The following is a 23,585-nucleotide window of genomic DNA, read 5'->3' as shown; positions in this document are numbered from 1 at the left end:
CTTCTTTGACACTACGGAGTTCCTGAGAAGATTGTCAATATTATCCGGAACTCATATGACCGACTACAGTGCTAGGTCGCGCATGGAGGACAGCTGGCAGACGCATTCCAAGTAAGGACCAGAGTCAGACAAGTCTGTCTAATCTCTCCCTTCCTCTTTCTTCTGATGGTCGACTGGATTATGAAGACCTCGACATCTGATTTCTAATGAATATCGAGTCACGGTTCAAGCTGAATAGAATTTCTATGAGAATTAGTAGTCATGAATTATGAAGCAAAGATAAACTACCAAACGGTTCAATAATGTTATAGGCACTAACATCATGAAATGACGAAAGTTAGATATTGATTAAAAATCAAGAAGTAATGAGCAACTATTTCGTCCTAGTATAAGATTCTTCAGTAGTAAATATTCATGAACTCACTACAGATGATTGAACCCAGGAAATTTGATCTCTATGTCAACACTTAACCTTTATACCATTGAGCTTAAATACAATCAGTTCATGAGATTCCATTTTCCCGTGGGATGAATAACATAACACTCTACACATGATGGGTTCAGTCCTCAGTGCGGTTGTGTATACGCACTACAGAGAAGTATCACACTGGGATGAAGTAGATGACTAGTCTTCCCTGGTCTCCAATCGATGCACAACTGAGGTTGATTCGTCATATCAGTCACATACAATAATATCTATAAACCTTTATATAGATGATGTTATAGTCAAAGTTTGTGACCCCTGCTAACTACGATATAGAAGTCCAGTAGATAACGTAAATAAAAAGCTACCGACAGAAGAAAAAACCGAACAAAACTGTTCTCAAATTGTCATAATATTCTTAGACCAAAGCGAAATGAAATTTTCCAAAAAAGATTTAACTAAATTAAAGAAAACACTTCACAACTAAATACCATAACTATATTACTATTATCATTGGAAATATTAAGAATTATTGAGGAAACTCAAAAGCATATAAGACAGACACAAGCTTTTTAAGCAAAGATGGATAATGATTAGTAGTGGAATCCAGTTTAATGAGCGTTTCGTCCTATTCATGAGTCGTCAGCTGGATTTACCTGCATCTCAGAGTTGATATTCACTCTGGGACTCGAACCCAGAGCCGTTTGATTCAAACACCATCACGTTAACCACTTAGCTACTGAGTGATGATAGCCACTTGCTTGTGCAATGAAGTGAAGTCTAAATTCACTTGGTATTGTTTGAAGCGAACGGTACTGGGTTGGAATCCCAGAGTGAATATCAACTCTGAGATGCAGGTACATCCAACTGACGAGTTCAAATTAGAACGAAATGTGCATACTGGATTCAACTGCTCGCCAAAATCGATCTATGTTTTAAAAACCTGTGACTTAAGACTATATCGAGGGGATCCGACCAGTATGCACATATGTCGATAAGAGACTGATCAATTGCAGTCCTAAATAACAATAGAAAGATACAAGTAAAAACACAACACCAAGTGAATTTATATAAAACAGACCATTGTTCATTGTAATTCAACACAAAACCAAACCAAACTAAACTCAAATCAGCTGGTCAAAAACAAACAGAAGACTTTAAAGAAACTCAGAAATAAAAAGAGCATACACTATTCTAGATGAAAAGTTTTTCATCACAATTATTATATAAATAAATCATTCCGTTGAATCTGACACTATCAAAATCATCTACCTCAGCAAGAAATATTTTGATTATCTTTATGTGAATTCCTAAATTCAGTAACTATACATGTATCTTCAGGAACACTTTGTTCAAAGTATTATGATAAACTCAGGTGATTGAATAATCTTTCTTCTTTCAAGAACAATCAAATAATCAAAAACCAGACAGCCTTCATAGAAATAACAATCAATAAATAGTGGGTTATTTCAAAGTTTAATCGTACACACATTAAAATTCTCAGAGGAGGAAGTAATCAGGAACAGGCGATGGAAGTGAGAAAAGCACCCAAATGCGTCACAAGGCAAGCCTTCACCTAGAATCCTCGAGGCCAAAGGAGGAGAAGAGGAAGACTAAAGAAGACATTTGTTATATCCCCATAAGAATAATGAATGGTAACTGTTGGGATCCATTTATGGACCAATGTTATGCATATATTTTTGTCGTATAATTGTTATGTAACTAAACTGTTAATATTCGTGTTCCGCTCATTATGAGCTTTATTTTGACCTATCAACCATTATTATACGATTTACCATTCTTGAGTTATGGCCTGTCTATTAATTACTATCTCCCTCATTCACAGTCACATTTGGCTAATTGTTGTACAAATATTGTTTCGTATTTTATTGGTACAATATGGTCTTTCTGGTTGATATATAAACCCAGTATGTTTGAAATACACGATTCATATAGCAGAGGCTGAGATTGGTGTTCTGGACTTAACTGGCTGGGCTAGACAGGAGACGAGACCAATAAGTACACTAGACTGCTCATACGGGTTTACGCGTCATTGATCCGATCGATAAGTCATTGCTTTCTAATTGACGGTATCATTACTTATTCATTAACAGGGCACTTAGGCCACAAGTTATAACAATATTACGTCGAGAAATGGAGACATACATGAGAAGAATAAACAAGAATTGGATAAAACTATAAAGGAAGGTCGAGAACAGAGTGCGTTGTAGAATGCTGGTCAGCGGCCTATGCTCCACTGGGTAGTAACAGGCGTAAGTAACTTAGTAACATTAAAGTGTTCATAAATAATCAATAAAGGTTTATATTCATACCATTTTGTTTTAGAAGACTTTCAAACATCCATGGTGATTTATTCCATCGCCTTTTATAAACTACCTAAAATGTACAAACATATAATATTCTTCTGTGCATAAGTTTTACAAACAGATCATAAGTAAGTAGATAAGTTGCATAAAAAATATTAGAATTTATCTTCATTACTAGAAAATCTTTACAAACTGAAGAGTGTAGCATGGCGTCGAGTCGCGGTTGACTGTGATCACCACTACAAGAAGGTTACGTACCAGATATCAGAAAGCAATTGGAGGTTGTAGCGAAGTATATTTGTTGGTGATCTCGTGGTATCTAAAGAATACTGAGATCGTGCCAAAGGAGTACAAGCGGATTCACTGTACAAACGTAAGTTCGTACAAGGTCACAATCAACGGAAGGAAGAATGGATGTCTTTAGTACAGTTAACAAACAAGTACAGTAAAACAATCACTGGTACAATTGGTTACAATAATAATTGTTTCCATCAAACCAATCGCGTTCTCTTGATAAAAGTAGGTCACTACAAGAGTATTATGGAATTCGGATCAGTTGACTAAAACCTCTGATTGTTAATGTTTATCAAAGAGGTAGATTCTAAAAAAAACAGTTGTAATAAATCATTCAGTGCTCAAGTTAAAGTTGTCATCCATAACCAATTAAATACAAAACACGCCTCTTTTGAGATTGATTTTTATAGGCGAATTAGTTTTTGAATGTTTGTCAAATTCTATAAAACATAAGATATGATATGAAATGTTTTATGTAGCCCCCGAAAATGCCCTGGTACGGTCGAGATTGGGGAGAGTCAGCTCTTCCTATCGAAATGCTCTCATATGGCCACGCGTATACAGCCATTGCTAGGGAAGTCCTACTCGCTGAGTTTTTGCGCTACGAGTGTTGTTTATGAAATTGAGAGAACGAGAAGCGAATATACGATGCTTTAACCGGGTTTTTAGGTATGGAGGATTCACCTAGAGGAGTTCGAAAACCCTGATTCCAAACTAATGGTGCATATGAGCTCCAGAATCCTGAGGGAACAAATGGTGTATGAACCAATTATTGATCACTATCTACTATGGGACTGCATCTACTGACGTCGCTCCATTACCTTGGGGATTAGACCGTTAGGTCGAAGACTCTTGGTGTGGCCCCCTATGAAAACCACCTGTTTCGGTTTGAGTATCCGAGCCTATTACCTTTTACTTGGAATGGATTACTTACTTGTTTTTCCATTGGATACTGTTTTAATTCTTCGATCCATTCTTGTTCATTTTTATCAAAATGATAAATTGATATACTTTACGATAGATTTTATTATATTTTCCAATTTGTTGATAAATAGATAAAATGAAAAATAAAATAGAACAATGAGATGGGGGTTATACAACTAAAATAAAAGAAAGTAAACTCCAATAGTTGAGATCATCAGTGAATTAAATCTAGACCAATAAGGAAAACTCGGAAGCACTGAGCAAACGTTCCACCTTATTGTGGGACTCTCACGTGGCAATCCACATCCACAATCCTGCCTAGCGATATCCGAACAATGACAGGTCTAAGGTCAATAAGAACTAATCAACATCAAGGTTTACAGGACAAGCTATGAGCCATATATAGAGAAATTTGAACACTTCACTTCTATCTGAAGTTCTCATTATCAAACTGATGCCTATTTAAGAACTATTGAAAAATAAAAAATATGTGGCGAGACTAGAACATATGGATGAATCAATCAGATTGAAGATTACAGGTCTCGGATTTTGGCGCGAAATTTACTCATCCATTTGGTTTAATAGAGTTTTGGCATGATAGTTGATGTCAATTCATGATGAAAAACCATAAATGCAATTCTCAACTCTAACCATCAGCTGTAAATCATAATTCGGATTCCTTACACTGATTTATAACATTTATTTGGTCCTAGTTATTAGGTTTACACTGTCAAGGTCAGTCTAGCATCGCTCGAAGGTCGTCCGTAAATTATAGTCTCAACAAAACAGTCTATTTCTTCTTGATTTTCTACTCTTTACCAGAGTGAACCTATGATCATACATCACATGGAAAATGAGACCATTATATCTTATAGTGTGCACGATACTTTTATGTCAGTTATCCAGAATTCAATGGTCCCAATCACGACGTTTAGTCGATTCTCGAGAACCCCTATCCCGTTTCTCAGATGGTTAAACATGGTTAATTCATTATCTTGTATATTCTAACGAAGGATCACAATGCAAACAGTTTTGAGAGGTTTGTTTTTAAAGTTTATAAGCTGTAATGGCTGGTCCTATGTCGAGCCCACATAACTTATTCTAGGTTCTGAACAAACCAATTTATGCATTGTTCTCAAGCTACATCTTGACCTTGTCAATTATTTGTTTATCAAACTTGACTGTTTTTATGTAGGCGTATGTATGTTCATTTCTGATCGTACTCATCGCATATCTGTAGCTTATAGTTATCTAGCTATATATGTTGATTAACGCTTGATTAAATGGAGCTGGGCTGACACGCCTCTACTGCGCATCATTTCACTTCACTCTCTTCTATTCGCTTCATCCCTCTCATTTCCTATCCAAACCAGTGGGTGTACAAAATATAGGTATTCAAAAATCTATTCCCGTGTTTGACTTATTTAATTCCGTCATTCACCAATGTGGATTAAGTCGATGATTATATACGCGAATAGTTAGGATGTCTAGTTCAACATTAATTAATTGATAGCAATCAGAAACGACCCAAATGAAGTCAGTTATAAGGTCACTAAACAGTTACTGATAACTCCACCTGGAGCCCCTCTGGAGCTACTGCCGGTCCCAAGCCCGGATAAAGGAGAAGAATTGGGCGTGGGGTTAACAACAATTTTAACTAGATACAAACTAACAAAAAACCCCTAAATACTTCATTCCGGAATCGAATGTATTTCAGTAGAAGATTGAAAAGGAAAGAACGGGAATGGAACACAATTGGTATCAAAATGCAAGAGCAATGAAATCTGAGACGATGAATTGATGTTTGCAACAGAAACAGTCAAGTTTAAGACAATGGATTGATATTTTGCAAATGAAGTATTCACTATATGTTTCTTAGATTTTAGTGAGTTATTCTGTAATTTTGTGTTCGAATACATTCGATTATCTCCCACTTGTGTTCTTGTTTACTACAACAGTACTAGTTGATATTGTATCAGTCCTCATGTAAAGAATATCAGTGCTTAAATGATTTGTGTAATGAGTTCATGATAAGATACTACTAATAAGTAAGAATGGTGAAAAGCATCTGTTTAACCATACTATAAACGAATTTCAGGGAACTTTGGGTAAATCTTTAGGATTTTCTCCCAATGTTGTAAGAAATATGGTAGTTTTTTTCTTAAACATTCTGGAGATTTTGTGCCATCTCAAAATAGGGAGGTTGGAAAACTATTTTTTCATAACTTATCAATTATTAAATTCACTTGATGTTGTTTACTTGAATCTTTCTATTGTTATTTAAGACTGCAATTGATCAGTCTCATATCTATCTTTGCTTATCAAGCTTGTGAATGAAAGCAACATCGAGACAGTCTGCACATGATGCACATATGCCAATATGAGATTGATCAAATGCAGTTCTAAATAATAATGGGAAGGGACAAGTAAAACAACATCCAGTGAATTTAAAACTTCACCCCATTGCACAAGCAGGTGGCCATCCGGATTCAGTAGCTAAGTGGATAATGCAATGGCGCTTTGAATCGAACGGTTCTGGGTTCGAGTCCCAGAGTGAATACCAACTGTGATATACAGGTACATCCAACTGATGAGTCCCAAATAGGACGGAACGCGTGTAAAACTGGATTCCACTACTAACCACTACTCATTTTCGCTTATCAATCATTAGATTTTCGAACAAAATTTCTAAAAAAATTCATAAGAAGTAGCTGCTATGACAAAAAAATCATCTGAGTCTACATTAATGTTTTAACAACATTTTCCATGAATTTTTTTCAACATTCATTTTTCATCTTAATAGATTTTGATCGATAATTTATGGCTTTTCACTAAAACTCCAGGAAATACATCTTGAATTCAGTCACTAGTGAGCAGATGATTATTATCAGAAGGGGTTTGGTGCATTGGATTGAAGTTGGTTGAAGTTAGACATTAAAACCGTTGGATGTCGGCCGGCCGACTCAGTGTTCTTATGGTTAAGCGCTCGCTCGTATCCAAGACTGATGGGTCCTGAGTTCGAATGTCGCGGGGAGCAAAATCGTAGATGCACACTACTGTGGAGTTCCATACTAGGATGGAACGGTTGTCCAGTGCTTCCAAGTTTTCCATGTTGGTCTAGCTTCAAGTGACTCATGATTTCAATCATTGAAATAACTAAACTCTCCACAAAACCCCTTCTGACAATAATTTATGAAATGAATTCAAACAACAACAAAAAAGGAACTCATCATTCAGTTATATAATAGATCATAACAAGACTATTACATAATGAAAATATAAATGTAATCTCACCAATTATAGTTGATTAATTTCTTTAAACTATCAGCAACATTTTCATATAAATTTCTATGATTCATAATACAACTAAGTCTTAATGTTTCTTTATGTAGAATCTATAAAAAGGTAATAAAAATGAATTTAATTCTATTTTTGTATATAGATAATAGAACAGTAAATGTATGACGTTACATTCCCTTTTTAAGTGAGGAGTTTTGTAGACAACCCAAGAATATCTCATAATATGAGAACAAGGCAAATGCTAGATTTTCTGAGTCATTCTTGGTAGCAAAAACCCCAAATACCCTGGTATGACCGAGAATGAGGACAGTCAGCTCCCACCTCTCTAAATACTCGCACATAGAAACGTGTATACAACCACTGTCAGGGAAGTCCTACTCACTGCTTTTTCGCAGCGGGGGTGGTTTTTACGGAATTGAGAGGACGAAAAGTGAATGTCCGGCACTTTGACCGGGTTGGTGGACACGGAATGTTCATCTTAGGGAGTTGGAAAGCTTTGATTCCAAAACAATGGTTTCAATAGACTTCAGTATCCTGAAGCAATAAATGGTGTATGGACAAATCGTTGATCACCGGCTACCGTGGGAGTGCATCTGCTGATGTTGCTCTACTGCCTTGTAGATGAGACCTTTAGGTCAAAGGCTCCGGGTGTGGTCCCCTAACGACACCAACTGCTTCAGTTTGGATACCCGGTTAGTATCCCAGCCCTCACACAAATCGAATGATTTATGTGGCGCATATATGGTTAGTGCCTCTTTGTACCAATCTTTATGTGTCTAAATAAATAAATATATAAATGCAAATGGTCATTGATATTCAGATTTATCAAACTACATTTAATCATTAAAACAATGTTTTTAGCCAGAAAAACTTAAAGTCTTACGATTAAGTACTATGTGCTTTATTAATTGTACAAAGTCATTGTGTGATGTGTGCTATTGATATCGACAGATATAAGTAGTATGTATCATCAATGAAAAATGAAATGCCTGGAGGCAGAAGGTTAACAAGATCCAAGATAAGAGAACGAGAACAATGAACAAATGATATGAAAAAGAGTGAACAATCGAGTCTGAGACGATTGATTGACATTTTGCAAATGATGTATTTATTGTATGGTTCTTAGAATTTACTCTACGCAAAATACTTCAGATCCGTTTACCCAGACACTATCAGCAACAACCTACTACTATGGGAGAGAACAAATTAGATTCCAGTGGAGAAAGAAACCAAGAAGAAGTGCTGGAAGCGGATAGGACACATATTGGGGAAAGCAACCAACTGAGTCACAAGGAAAGTCTTCACCTAGAATCCTCAACGCCAAAGGAGGAGAAGAGGATGACCAAAAAACATATTACTTCGAGAAATGGAGATAGACATGAGAAGAATGAACGAAAATTGGATAGAAGTGGAAAGGAAGGTCGAGGACAGAGTGGATTTGCGAATCCTGATCGGTGGCTTATGATCCATTGGGAGTAAGCAAGTCTTAGAATTTACTAGGACGTTCTGTAATTCTATGTTGGAATACATTAGGTTGTCCCCCCACTGGTGTTCTCGTTCACTATTATGGTAATCTTACCAGTCATAGTGAATTCAGTTTATAATATAAACTTCATATGAAAACTTTGTTTATTCTTTATAAAAGAATAATACAAATTTTATTAATATAAATTTTAATCAGAATATGTTAATGAGCAAATTCACTTGGTGTTGTTTATTAATCACTTGCAGTCCTAAACATCAATTCAAATAAACAATACCAAATGAGTTAAAAACTTCACCGCATTACACAAACAAGCGACTATCAGGATTCAGTAACTAAGTGGATAATACGATAGCGTTTTGAAGCGAACGGTACTGAGTCCAAGTTTTGGAGTGAACATCAACTCTGGTATGTAGGTACATTCAACTGATGAGTCTCAAATAGGACGAAACATGCATCAAACTGGATTACACTGTTAGCCACTATTCATCTTTGCTTATGTTAATGAGTAGTTTAATTTAATTTTCATTTAATGAATCATGGTAAAATGATATCTTTAATGGTTAAATTCATGAGTTTGTTTAAGCTAGATCACGATAGAAAACCTTGAAGCCCTGAACAGCTGTTTCGCTTTAGTATGGGACTCCATGATCTCGCACCCGGTATTCGAACTTAAAAATTTCAGTTTCGTAGGTAAACGTTTAACCTTTAGACCAACTAAGCCGACATCCAATAGTGGCAATGTCCAACTTCAATCAATCGACAATATTCTGTGACCGATCTAACTGAATTGTTCATTCATAAATATTTATCATATATTTTGTAGAATTAGCTTTAATGTAACATAATTCCAACCATTTAATATCAAAACATAATGGATATTCTGTTAAATGAATTTGACTAGTGACTAAATTGAAACATGATCAATAAAATGTGATTAATACAAGGTTAGTAGATGTTTGAATAGTTTAGTGTTAGAAGCCGAGAATGTGAACAGTGTAATTGAAGTTCAAATCTTATAGGATGTAGAATTTCCCTTAATATTGAACATACATTCAACTGACAAATATCAACTGACCAACTTTCATGAGACTAACATCCATCCAACGTACTATATGTAGATATATAATTTATTTTATTTATTTATTTTAACATATAGATATTGGTAAAAGGAGGCACTAAATACATATACGCCACACAAATCTCATTTGATATATGTGAGGGCTGTGATACTGCCCGGGTGCCCAAACCGAAGCACGTGGTTTTCTTAGAGGGCCATACCCCGAGCCTTCGACCTGAAGGTCTGATCCATAAGGCAGTGGAGCATCGTAAGGAGATGCAGTCCCATGGAAGCCGATGACCAACAATTGGTTCATACGTCATTTGTTCCCTCAGGATACTGGAGCCCATGAGCATCATTGGTTTGGAATCCGGTTAAAGCGCTGGACATTCGCTTTTCGTCCTCTCATTTTCGTAAACAACACCCCTGGTGAGAGAAGGCAGTGAGTAGGACTTTGCTGACATAGGCTATATACGCATGGCCATGTGAGAGCATTTCAAGAGGGCGAGCGGACTCTCCCCACTCTCAGCCGTACCAGGGCATTCGGGGGCAGATATATAATTGGTGTAAACAAACTTTAAATGATAATGAAATGTTACACTTACATCACCAAACAATTTTAGATCATAAAAATATTGAAGTTTGTACGTAATCAATAATTTTTCTTTGTATCTATCTATTAAATCAATAATTTCAGTATGAATTTTCTGAGAACTACAAAAAAAAGAAGTCAATCAATAACTGACTGTTAGAGATGAGTTAAACAACATGAACACCCTAATTAGATCAATAGTACGTGTAAAAAAACCCGGCGAGACTATAATTTATGAACGAGTCAATCAGAAGCATTTGAAGGATTTCAAGATCACAGTGCCTATTTCAGTACTTGATACTCATGTACAATTGGTTCATAGTGGATTTTTAGAGAAAAAGTAATCACTGAGCGGTTACAACAATTGAGACTATGAAAAAGTTCGTAAATATTTGTGATTGTAGTAATCAAATGACTTGTGGACGTTGTGCAAACTACTGTGATAATGTTGTCTTTCGATGTAATATGTGGTAGAGGAAGAACTCTGCTACAATAGGATCATTTTCGCTCGATGCAAACTGAGACTAAGGCAAATTATGACATGTGTTATGAGCTGGATAATAAAAGCACATGTAACACTAGCTGCAACCGAGTACTATAATATTGACGGATGATTTGAGTTTGTACAAGTGTCTAAATAAACTTGATTATGTGCATCATGTCGTTATCCACAAGTGGCATTTTGTGGGCCCAACAATCGGAGTGCACACAAATAATATTGAAGCTATGTGCTCAAGACTGAAAGAATTTTCGCGACCTTATCATAGCTCCAGAAGCCGACTATTATGAAGCCATATGGATGATTTTCTCTACCATATGCATTACGATTTTAGACCCTCTGAACCGCTTGCTAACCTTGATAAGTTTTTGAACCATGTAAAAGAAGTGTATCCATTTTGCATAATATATTGTTTTACTCTATACTAACTGTCCAATGATTGACTGATACTTCTCAAGATCATATGAGATTCGTCCAAAAGCAGTCATTCATATAGTTTCGGTGTATTTATTTAAGACGTTGAATCGTAGTCAACACAGTAGGTACATGAACTAATTATCATCTTTTTTTTTAAGTGTTGAAGTACACAACTCTTGAATTTCTCAAAAAGAAACTGAGTTTGTCTTGTTTCACTATAACCGTTATGATTTATACGTTAGTACTAAAAAAACGTACTAAAAGAAGACTCACAACGCTGACGAGTGTTGGGGAATGGTTAGAAGAAAGTTAGACGCGGACAAACCAAGATGTGACGTCACTCTATAAAGTCACTATTTTCTGATCTGAGCCATGTTAGTAGGTGTAGACTACTTGGTCGGTATCCACGTGACTATCGTCACCAATGATCGGAGACTCTAAGTGATATGGTTCTCAAACTGATCATAATGGTGTAAGTGTATACATTCCTGTAAGATACAGATTATGATCTCAATCAAAAACTGAATCATCTCCACAACCCCTAATACTGTTAGTTAAATTCATCAAATTCACTTTACTCCTTATATCTGAATGTATCAATCGTAACTATTTGGTGATTATATCATAGGGAATAGAAACCATTTAAAGCAGATAGATCACTTGAATACTTACCCAATAATTAGGTCATTTTCATTATTTGAATAATGTGTAGAACATATAGACCATAAACAAAGTATAATAGAAACATTTACAATAGGATTATTATCATTATTATCTATAGTTGTTATATTGGATAGAATGATATTCTGTTTAAGAAATGAGCCAAGATGATAGAAGATGAATTTCTTTTGATTAGATTGAAATAATAATTCGAATGGTTTATCATTGAATAGTCTTTGAATAATATCAATTATATCGATCTAAAAAAATGTAATGAGAAGGATAGAAATACAATAATACAATATGTACTACTACTGTAGTCAAGAAGAACACCAGGAGGGGGACAATCGAATGTACTTACTCAACTGAACATCACAGAACTTGTTGATAAAATCTAACAATCATATAGTGAATGCTTAATTTGCAAAATGTCCATCAATTGTCTCGAAATGACTCAGACTTCATTGTTCTTGCATTTTCATACAAAGTGCATCCTGTTTCTATTCTTTACGGTTCGATCCTCTTGTCTCTTTGCAGCCAGACCTTCTGTTCACGACTAACATCATATAGTACTTAGGTCAATATCAGTAGCACACACCACACTACTACTACTACTACTACTACTACTACTACTACTACTACTACTACTACTACTACTACTACTACTACTACTACTACTACTACTACTACTACTACTACTACTACTACTACTACTACTACTACTACTACTACTACTACTACTACTACTGCTGCTGCTGCTGCTGCTGCTGCTGCTGCTGCTGCTGCTGCTGCTGCTGCTGCTGCTGCTGCTGCTGCTGCTGCTGCTGCTGCTGCTGCTGCTGCTGCTGCTGCTGCTGCTGCTGCTGCTGCTGCTGCTGCTGCTGCTGCTGCTGCTGCTGCTGCTGCTGCTGCTGCTGCTGCTGCTGCTGCTGCTGCTGCTGCTGCTGCTGCTGCTGCTGCTGCTGCTGCTGCTGCTGCTGCTGCTGCTGCTGCTGCTGCTGCTGCTGCTGCTGCTGCTGCTGCTGCTGCTGCTGCTGCTGCTGCTGCTGCTGCTGCTGCTGCTGCTGCTGCTGCTGCTGCTGCTGCTGCTGCTGCTGCTGCTGCTGCTGCTGCTGCTGCTGCTGCTGCTGCTGCTGCTGCTGCTGCTGCTGCTGCTGCTGCTGCTGCTGCTGCTGCTGCTGCTGCTGCTGCTGCTGCTGCTGCTGCTGCTGCTGCTGCTGCTGCTGCTGCTGCTGCTGCTGCTGCTGCTGCTGCTGCTGCTGCTGCTGCTGCTGCTGCTGCTGCTGCTGCTGCTGCTGCTGCTGCTGCTGCTGCTGCTGCTGCTGCTGCTGCTGCTGCTGCTGCTGCTGCTGCTGCTGCTGCTGCTGCTGCTGCTGCTGCTGCTGCTGCTGCTGCTGCTGCTGCTGCTGCTGCTGCTGCTGCTGCTGCTGCTGCTGCTGCTGCTGCTGCTGCTGCTGCTGCTGCTGCTGCTGCTGCTGCTGCTGCTGCTGCTGCTGCTGCTGCTGCTGCTGCTGCTGCTGCTGCTGCTGCTGCTGCTGCTGCTGCTGCTGCTGCTGCTGCTGCTGCTGCTGCTGCTGCTGCTGCTGCTGCTGCTGCTGCTGCTGCTGCTGCTGCTGCTGCTGCTGCTGCTGCTGCTGCTGCTGCTGCTACTACTACTACTACTACTACTACTACTACTACTACTACTACTACTACTACTACTACTACTACTACTACTACTACTACTACTACTACTACTACTACTACTACTACTACTACTACTGTATGTATTGTTTACTATTCTATACAATGAGAAGAATACGAATTTTAATATATAATCAGATTATGACTAGAAATATGTAAGAACAATCTATGGGTGAACTTGAAGAAGTTCTAAGGAGCTTAGAAAATGTTGAAGATATTCCATTCAATCATTTTTTTGGAAGAATATTCCAGAATCCCTACATAGAGCTTCCCTATTGAATAAATGTTAATAACAAGCTGTATACAGATTGGAGGATTATAGTGATGATTCCCTTTTTACTAAAAACTATAAATACTTGACAGTTTTGTACTATAATTGACATTATCTGGAATAATATTCCTTTCACTTGTCTTATATTTTATCATTTGAGACTTGGGAGTGTTCTAGAGTTCGAGTTCTGAAGTTATACGCAGTACATTAAGAATCTAAGCTCTAGATATAACAGAAATTAAGTAAATCTTTATGAGCTCATCAACCTAAGGGTAATAAAATGTTTACAAAAGACTGAGTTTTAAACGGATTCCTGTTTAGTATTAAAGTATTGTCATACTACACTATGAGATATTTAGAGGTACACGTTAGTGGTGCCATAGTCTCTCTCCGATTTGATCCTATAGTCTAAAACGGACTTGTATATCAACTGAGCTGGCTTCGGCGAGTTTGTTCGTTGAAAGTATGGAATGGGGAAGTATGTGTTGGGTTCTTCGTCGTCGACGGGCTCATCACCTTTGTGATCCTACACACTTGATTCCAATTAGATCAAACGAATGTTTGCTATCTAAATATACATGTCGTCAATTCTCTTATATAATCATTGACTTAAATCGTATTAGTAAATGACAGAATTAAATAGGTTAAATATGAGAATGAAGTTTTAACTCCATATATATTTCATACAATCGTTGATCGGAAAACGAAGCATGACAAAATGATACTCAATTGAAGATGGCGAATGAGCCGACTCAATTTAATCTGAATGAGTTTTGTGGAGATTTTTAGAAATTTCACAGGGTGAAATCATGAGTCAATGGAAGCTAGACAACCATGGAAAACCTGGAAGCACTGGACGGCCGTTTCGTCAAGGAAGTATGGGACTCCAGGTCTGTTGTGAGATATCAGCTCACTGAAGACTATGTTGTACGGTGGCGCAACTTCGTGGATTGGTTGAAGTTAGACATTAACACCGTTGGATGCCGGCTCAGCGTTCTAATGGTTAAGTGCTCGCGCACGAAACCAGTTGGTCCTGGGTTCGGATCTCGCGGGGAGCGGGATCGTGGATTCACACTGCTGAGGGCCCCCATACTAGGACGAAACGGCCATCCAGTGCTTCCAGGTTTTCCATAGTGGTCTAGCTTCAATCTAATCTATCTATGGTCAAACCAAAGAAAAAAATAATAAATTGTAGACACATAATGAATAAGGTAAGCAATGGACAGTCAAGATTGATAAGCGAATAATTAATAAGGTCAAAATGTGATTCAAGAAGAATCAATAAATTGACTTATTCAAACGTTATAATAAACTATATGAACATAATACATAGCAACTAATGTTTATTTGTTATTTTTCTTCATCATTCTCTTTATGAAAATTTGCTTAGTAACTATTTGAATTGTATTATTGAAGTTAAATAAAACACTTTAATCAATTTATTGATCTACTTTATCAATATTGCTTTCTTTTTCCAGTTTTTTTTTCGAAATACATAATCGCATTTCCGTTTTGATTGCTTGGTATTGACAAAATTACTTTTCATAATCAATATTCATAAGAGGATCATTGAACAAAGTGTAAAATTTGAATATAAATATCCTCAGAAGGGGTTTTGTGGAGATTGTAGTAATTTCAACAGTTGAGATCATGAGTCAATTGAAGCGAGGTGGGGTCGTGGATGCACACTGATAAGGAGTCCCATAATAGGACGAAACAGCCGTTCAGTGCTTCTAGGTTTTCCATGGTGGTCTAGCTTCAACTGACTTATGATTTCAACTGTTGGAATTATAAATATCCTATTGTAATTGATAGTTTCTAAGCCATTCGAAACCATGAACTTACATGGGACTGAATTAATCATCCTGAGATTATTTTGCAACAATTTGAATGACTCTCTCTGTCTCCCTTATTGTACGAATATTTCAGATATTTAAATTAATGGTTGCTCTGCTTGTCAGAAGGAATATCAGCCATGTGACTTCCGAAGGAAATCAGCTTTCATCATGAGGCATCATAACTGTTCTAAATGAAGACCTTCTAACTCACAAAGTAGAATTTAAATGGTTTTTTTGTTGTTGGTGAGTTAGTTTTCTACGGGATGGAGTCGTTAACCCTACGCCCTACCCTCCTCCTTTATCCAGGCTTGAGACAGGCAGCAGCTCCAAGGAGGACTTTCTGTTCCTTATATTGAAATATTCTTCTAGTGTTGCTATGTTGTTCTCTCTTGTTTTATAATTAATATTACAGTTTATTCTTAATATCAATTTATACATTCTATTTGTTATAATCAGTATTAGCATAGGTTTACAGAAACCGTTGAGTTTTTAGTGTACATCAGATGTGAATATTGATTAAACAACTAGTGAAAACCAAGAGTTAGGGTAAAGCTATTTCATCAGAGTTTGAAATCAGTTAGCAGTGTATATCCACGACTATGCCATGAATTTAACTCACGATATTCAGACAACTTAACGAGATATATTAAACTTCAAAGAATTGTATTCGAAACCGGTATTCACTTTCATAAATTCAGTTCATTGAACTTATCATATCAATCGATCACTGATATTATTCAATCAATATCCACTTGGTAAATATTCATTAATGACAAACATGGATAGTTAATACTGGAAGTAATTCTCCTTGATCTAAAAATAATAAAGGATTACTAAATTGTCATTGAATCATTCAATAGATTTGATGCCACTTCGAAGGGATTCAACAAACATGATATGCATGGAAATTTCAGTCATGATGATGATGAATCTATAATTAGGAAGATCCTACCTATCTTACTTACTTACGCTTGTTACTCCCAATGGAGTATAGGCCGTCTAACAGCATTTTTTAACACACTCTGTCTTCGGACTTCCTTTCTATTTTTATCCATTTCTTCTTCAATCTTCTCATGTCCGTCTCCATTTCTCGGTGTAATGTGTTCATCGGTCTTCCTCTTCTCCTTCTTAGACCTTGAGGATTCTATGTGAAGGTTTGCCTTGTAATGACGCAGTTGGTTACTTTCCCCAATATGTGTTCTATCCACTTCCAGCAATTCTTCCTGGTTTCCTCCTCCACCGGAATCTGATTTGTTCTCTCCCATAGTAGTAGGTTGTTTCTGATAGTGTCTGGGTAAACGGCTCCGAAGTGTTTTGCCTAGCCAATTGTTAATGAACACTCCTATCCTCTGGATGATGGCTTTCGTAGTTCTCCAGGTTTCCGGTCCATGCAGTAGAACAGTCTTGAAATTTTTATTGAAAATTCTGACCTTGGTGTTTGTGAAGATTCTACTTATTATGATGTAAGATTACTACATGGTAACATGTCAGCCGCTTCACTCGGTAATTTCACTTACATGCTTGATGGTGAAATACCTTCTTGTGGAACTTTAGTAAGAAATTCTCATATCTAGAGAAGACAGATTTAATCATGAGCAGAACCAGAATATATTCTATGAAACTCTTATTGATGAAGCATATAAATGGAGTATACTATATACATTTGAGATGGTGGAGAAGTTTTGTAGCTCAGGTGGATAATTTCGATGGAGTTTTGTTCTCCGAGCTCGATAGTTTAGTCGTGGAGCTTTCAGTGTTCTTCTGAACGACATCATCAGGACAGACTTCGGCTAGAAGTAAAGTTTGTGCTGAGGATATCGTTCAGAAGAACGATGAATGTTCCACGACCAAACCATCCAGCTCAGAGAACTATAAACATTTGTTAAACAGTATAAATGAAATAAAACATGAATGAATATAATAGTATGAATGTTTGTTAAACGTACTAACCTGTTCAATTTCTTGTATGGTTGAATCATTGAATAAATGTGAATTATTTTCGAGTAGAGGTTTTTCAACCTAAGCACAATTAAAATAAGTGACATTAAAATGTAGGCTTATATTGTTCACCTACTCATGAGTAGTCTAAATAGTTTAAGTATTATTATCAGAGAGGGATTTTGTGGATATTATAGTAATTTAATAGTTGAATTCATGAGTCAATTGAAGCTAGACCACTATGGAAATCCTGGAAGCACTGAATGGCCATTTCATCCTATTGTGGGACTCCTCAGCAGTGCGCATACACGTCTATTATTTCTTCTCTTCTGTATGGAGCTGAAACATGAAGAACTAATTCAACCGTCATCAAGAAAGTAGAAGTATTTATAAATAGTTGTCTACGCAAGATACTGAATGTCCGTTGGTCGGATACCATTAGCAATAACTTACTATGGGAGAGAACAAACTAGCTTCCAACTGAAGAAGAAATGAGGAAGAGACGTTCGAAGTGGATAGGACCATACATTATGAAAATCATCAAACTGCATCACGAGGCAAGTCCTAACTTAGAATGAGTGATATTCTTCAATCGAGTTCCTTCAACAATGGTTTAGGACAGTTATGTCTGTTTGAGTTCACCAATGAGTCGATTGTGGAGGTCTCCATATCAGACGATGTTTTTCTTTGTGTTCAAAGTTAATGTTTGCCAGAATTAGACAATTACTTGAGCATAGTTTCAACAGACGGTCGCCAATATCTGTTCGCTAGGCCACAACACCGTAAGATCCGCCTAAATGGTTTATTGTACCTACTCGAGCATTAAAATCACCTGTCACTATCACTACATCAGAGCGTTTGGCTTTTTGTAAGAGGTTGGATAGCTTCCCATAAAATTCACCATTAACTTGGTCAGAGCTGCAACCAGTAGTAGCGTAGACAGAGACAAGAAAAGGCCACGGCTTGTATCGCTATGTTTTCGAGTTGTTACTGTCCCGTCTAGTTGAACAGCGCACAAGTGGCTGTCTATTAGAGAGCCTGTTCTGCTCTAGAACTTATTGCTATACCTACACCAGCGAGGCCACAGGAAGTAGAAGTGGGTTCTCTAGATATTCGAATTGTAAATCGTGCCGGTTCTTTATATTGACAAGACGAGCTCAAATGAATGACTGTACTTGGATTTCCCGACCGTTGTTGCTACTTTGACGTGATGGACGGGCTTGCCTATCGTAATGAACTAATCGAGTTATACTGGCTGGAACAACCGTTCCTCAATGTCCTACCATGTCAGACAGGTCGGTTGTACAGCGGTAAGACTAAAAGCAGCAAACCCAAGGTGCGAAGGCGAAGTCGTACTACTGACTGTATAGAGGTGTGACAGTATTAAGGTGTTTCCTTCAGACAACCGGCATGACAGAGATGTTGCATTTCCACAAGGAGGGGTAGGGTTAGAAAATGTCGATCCTAAAAATGCACACCTCACCTTATCCCACGGATATCCGTCTCCGATGGTAAGGTCTCAACAAGTACGGAGCTAACACAAAAATTACCCATAAAAATGTAGTGTGTGACCGACCTCAAGCAGTTGTCCCTTGTTTAGTGCGGTCACGCTCCCAGGTCACTAAGACCACTTCTAATCCGATTTTCTTTTCAGGTACCTCCAGAAGAACCCTTCTACGGTGTGGGCAACCGAGAAGTGATAACTACCCTCATACCTCTAACAGCACTCAAGACCACTGTATTCATAATCAACCTCCCTCTTTAATTCCTGTTATTCCTCCTACATCGACTTCAAACTCTAAACTTCTTATTTCGGCTTCCCCCTCAAGTGTCACCATAGCCAACGGTTCTAGACTGACTTGGATTGTATAAGCGCCTTTCAGTGACGCAGCATACATTGATAGTGATAAATTCTAAAGTCCTAGCTAAATAAGCTAAATAAGACATGAGAAAAATGAACAAAAATTGAATAGAAGTGGAAAGGAAGGTCGAGGATAGAGTGTGTTGGAGATTGATGGTCGGTGGCCTATGATCCGTTGGGAGTAACAGACTTAAGTAAGGGAGAAAATTATTAAGAGGTAAGGGAGAGACTTAATTGTCAACAAAATGATCTCCAATGGCAACATAGGATGGTTGCACAGTATCATTTTTTTTATACATTTATATATAACTCTGTTCTATGAATCAGTGAACCGATTAAAGTTGCAGATTAGCTTTGGAGGTTGATTATAGTTAATTGTATTACAATTCAGTAATCATTAAATATATGTAAAGTCATTTTAATAGTTGAGATCAAGAGTCAGTTGAAGCTAGGCCACCATAAAAACCTGATAACACTGGATGACCGTTTCGTCCTACAATGTGACTCCTCAACCCTGCTCATCCTGCTATAATATCCACAAAAACTCCCCTTCTAATATACGTAGAATCATTGAAATAACAGGTAATGATTAAGGCATGTATTTATAAGTAAAGATTTATTATAGAATAAGAGTAGAAATTATTAATGAAATGGTAGGAAGCCATCATTATTCAAAAGAATTAAAATCATGAGGATATAAAATTATATTAAGTAGTATATATATATATATATATATATATATATATATATATATATATATATATATATATATATATATATATATATATCACTACTTATTCATTGAAGTAATGTTTTATGGGAAAAACCTACTTAAAATAATTAAGGGTTTTATTACATAATATTTATTTGTTTATTTATTTATTTGAACACATATATATTGGTACACGATGGCGCCAAATATAGATGCGTCACACAAAACAATGAGAATTTAAACAGAAGGTAAAGGAAAAAAAGGGTAAGGAGGGTAAAAAAAAGAACAATAAGGAAGAGATTGGTGTAAGGTACTGTAATAATAATGGTGATAATAATGAGGGAACTGAAAGGTACAATCGGAAGAAATCCTTCACTTAAAGAAGATACAACCACTTTTTTTAATGAAGAAAGTAAAAGAAGGTTACAGCAGGATCGCCACTGGCTTCTATTCTGAGCCATATCTGATAATGTCTCTAGCCACTGTGTAGCACCATCTCTCGGACCCCAACCAGGGAGTCGTGAAGGACCAACACAGGCCACCCCTTAGCAGCTTTCTTTCATACCACGACATCATGTCATACACTGACCACCTCTCCGCTTTTTCCGACCAGTCCCAGAGTCGGCAAATAATGCACGACGTGGAATTCTGCATACTCAAGGTAGAGAAGTCTTTCTCCAGGCAACAGATCCACATCACCATTACTTACATCCATCAGAGCTGTTTCCAGAATGTCATCGATGGCAAAGTTGAAGAGGAATGGTGAGATTGGGCAACCCTGTCTAACCCCACTGCTCGAATGGAACAATGGAGAGAGGTGGTTGTATGCCCTCACTCTGCCTGAGGTGTTTTTATATAGGGCTTTTAGGATGTTAATGAACTTCTCAGGCACACCCTTCTTCAATAGACAATCCCAGAGAACAGTCCTGTCCAACGAATCGAAGGCAGCCCTGATGTCAAGAAACATTACGATTGTTGGCCTGTGATAAGTATGGCGGTGTTCTAACATTTGGCGGAGGGTGAAGATATGATCAATACATCCTCGACCAGAACGAAACCCAGCCTGCTCCTCGCGAGTCAATCTTTCTCGGGTTTTGAACAACCTATGAAGTATGACGAAAGCCAATAGCTTGGACGCAATCGGAAGTAGACTTATCCCCCGATAGTTGTTACAGGAACGACGTGAACCCTTTTTAAAGATAGGGACAACTATCGACTCATTCCATGATGTTGGTAAACTCTCTAGCTCCCAGACCTTTGTAAACAACGTCGTCAGTCCCTTAGTCAGAAAGTCACCACCATCTTTAAAAAGAGCCGGAGGTAAGTCATCTGGGCCAGGTGGTGGATCAGTCGTCACCGGCCATGGAGAGCAGGACAGTCTGACCGATGTTTCCGGAGCAGCAGGCCAGTTGAACTGCCCTTCGAAAAATTCTGCCCATCGTCCAAGACGTCGATGGATGTTAGTGATTGGCATCCCATCATCCTCGCAGATTGTTTCACTCACACCAGACTTCTTGCTGCCAGTGGCTCGGATGAGCTGGAAGAGCTTCCGGTAGCTACCAGATGCAGCTGCTGCTTCCAGCTCATTAGCACGCTTCGACCACCAGGCTTCTCGGTCCTTACGCAAGCTTTGCCCAATTTCCTTACGTAACATCCTTCGTTTATGGTCAAACTCACGGTCACCCGGAGTAGACCGACGGGCTTCAATGAGTTGTAAGGAACCTGAAGAAACCCAGTGCTTAAAAGCGGGACGTTTCGCAAACCCACAACTGACTGTTCCCGCCATTTTCATGGCGTCATGCAATTGCAACCAATGCTCATCTATACTTTTCAGTGGAGTGGTAGCTAGCCTAGAGGCTAGCTCGGTTCGATACTTATTTGCAACAGAAGTTGCAACCAGCTTGCTCATATCAATCCGTTGATGGCGGTCACTTCGTTGTCCACTGAAAAGTAAGGCAAGATTGGCGCAGACCAAGGCATGGTCAGAGTCCAGATAGGTACTCCAAAAGGAGCGGCAGTCTTGTACACAACCACGCCAGCGGTAGCTGATCGCGATGTGATCAATCTGAGTCCAGGCTTGAGATGCAGAGGGAGGACGCCAGGTGGCACATCGGCGACGACTGTGCCGAAAGTTAGTGCTAGCCAGAAACAGGTTATGGTCTGTGCACAGTTGCAGTAGACGGTCCCCGTTATCTGACCTGCGACCAACAAGTCCCTATCGGCCACCTAAACGACTCTCTTCTCGGCCTAGACGCCCGACCTGAGCATTCAAGTCTCCGGCTAGTACTACAACATCTGTCGAACGCACTATCTGGAGAAGAACAGATAACTGGTGGTAAAACTCATCCTTGATTGCATCCGGGCTGCAATCTGTCGGGGCATAGGCGGAGATGACGAAAAGACATCGTTTCTCACGCCGATTTCTTCTCACTTTGATGGAACTTTCTAATCTAACAGCACATAACCGACTAATAATGGGGATCCAATCGACTAGTGCTGCCTCAGCTCTAGCGCTTAGTGCGACACGAACGCCAGCAAGACCAGAAGAAGATGCCACAGGGTCCCCGCATAAACGCACGTAAAACAAGCTTTTTGAAGCGACAGATGGAGGGCGAATTTGTAGTACTTCACCAGAGTCTTGAATACGGGTCTCGGATGGACAATGAACATCGATATTAGGACTTTCTAAAGACATAGCCAGTCCTGTCTGTTGTCCGATCTGCATAAGTGTGCGAACGTTGAAGGCAGCCAGTTTGAATAGTGCACGTGGTTTCAGAAAAACTGCTTCAGTATTCGTACTTGGTTGTTGCATTCAATTTTCAACCAGGCAGTGACTCGAGAACGTTTAGATAGAACCGAGTTCTCATCACAGGCGAGCTGCTGTATAAGTCGAAAAATAAGGATACATAAAGTGGGAATAAAAGAGAGTGAATAAGTGACATGGTAAATAATGATAAGATTAATGTGAATTGTTTGACTGTTAATCGAATAGTATTTTCCGTAAATATCATCATCTTCATTTTATTTGTATGTGAGCTGTCATACTGCCCGGGTGCCCAGACCGAAGCAGGTGGTTTTCTTAGGAGACCACACCCCGAGTCATTGACCTAAAGGTCTGACCCACAAGGCAATGGAGCATCGTGAGGAGATGCAGTCCCATGGTAGCCGGTGACCGAAAATTGGTTCATACGCCATTTGTTCTCGCAGGATACTGGAGCCCATTTGCACCATTGGTTTGGAATCCGGTCAAAGCGCCGGACATTCGCGTTTCGTCCTCTCATTTTCGTAAACAACACCCGTGA

General features: G+C 38.4%; 1 protein-coding gene across 1 annotated transcript in view; it reads right to left on the bottom strand.

Moving 5' to 3' along the window:
- Positions 1-11,859: 11,859 nt before the first annotated feature.
- Positions 11,860-23,585, bottom strand: part of MS3_00007166 (uncharacterized protein) — a 64,006-nt gene continuing 52,280 nt past the window's right edge. The window contains exons 11-12 of the mRNA XM_051215421.1: positions 17,723-17,791; positions 11,860-12,240 (exon numbers count right to left, since the gene is read on the bottom strand). Of these exons, the coding sequence (XP_051065922.1) occupies positions 11,989-12,240; positions 17,723-17,791 (321 nt within the window). The 3' untranslated portion in view covers positions 11,860-11,988. The remainder of the gene's footprint in view (positions 12,241-17,722; positions 17,792-23,585) is intronic.

The sequence above is a fragment of the Schistosoma haematobium genome, chromosome 4 (genome assembly GCF_000699445.3).
Source record: "Schistosoma haematobium chromosome 4, whole genome shotgun sequence".
Classification (NCBI taxonomy): domain Eukaryota; kingdom Metazoa; phylum Platyhelminthes; class Trematoda; order Strigeidida; family Schistosomatidae; genus Schistosoma; species Schistosoma haematobium.
This window is presented reverse-complemented; position numbering and strand designations above follow the sequence as displayed.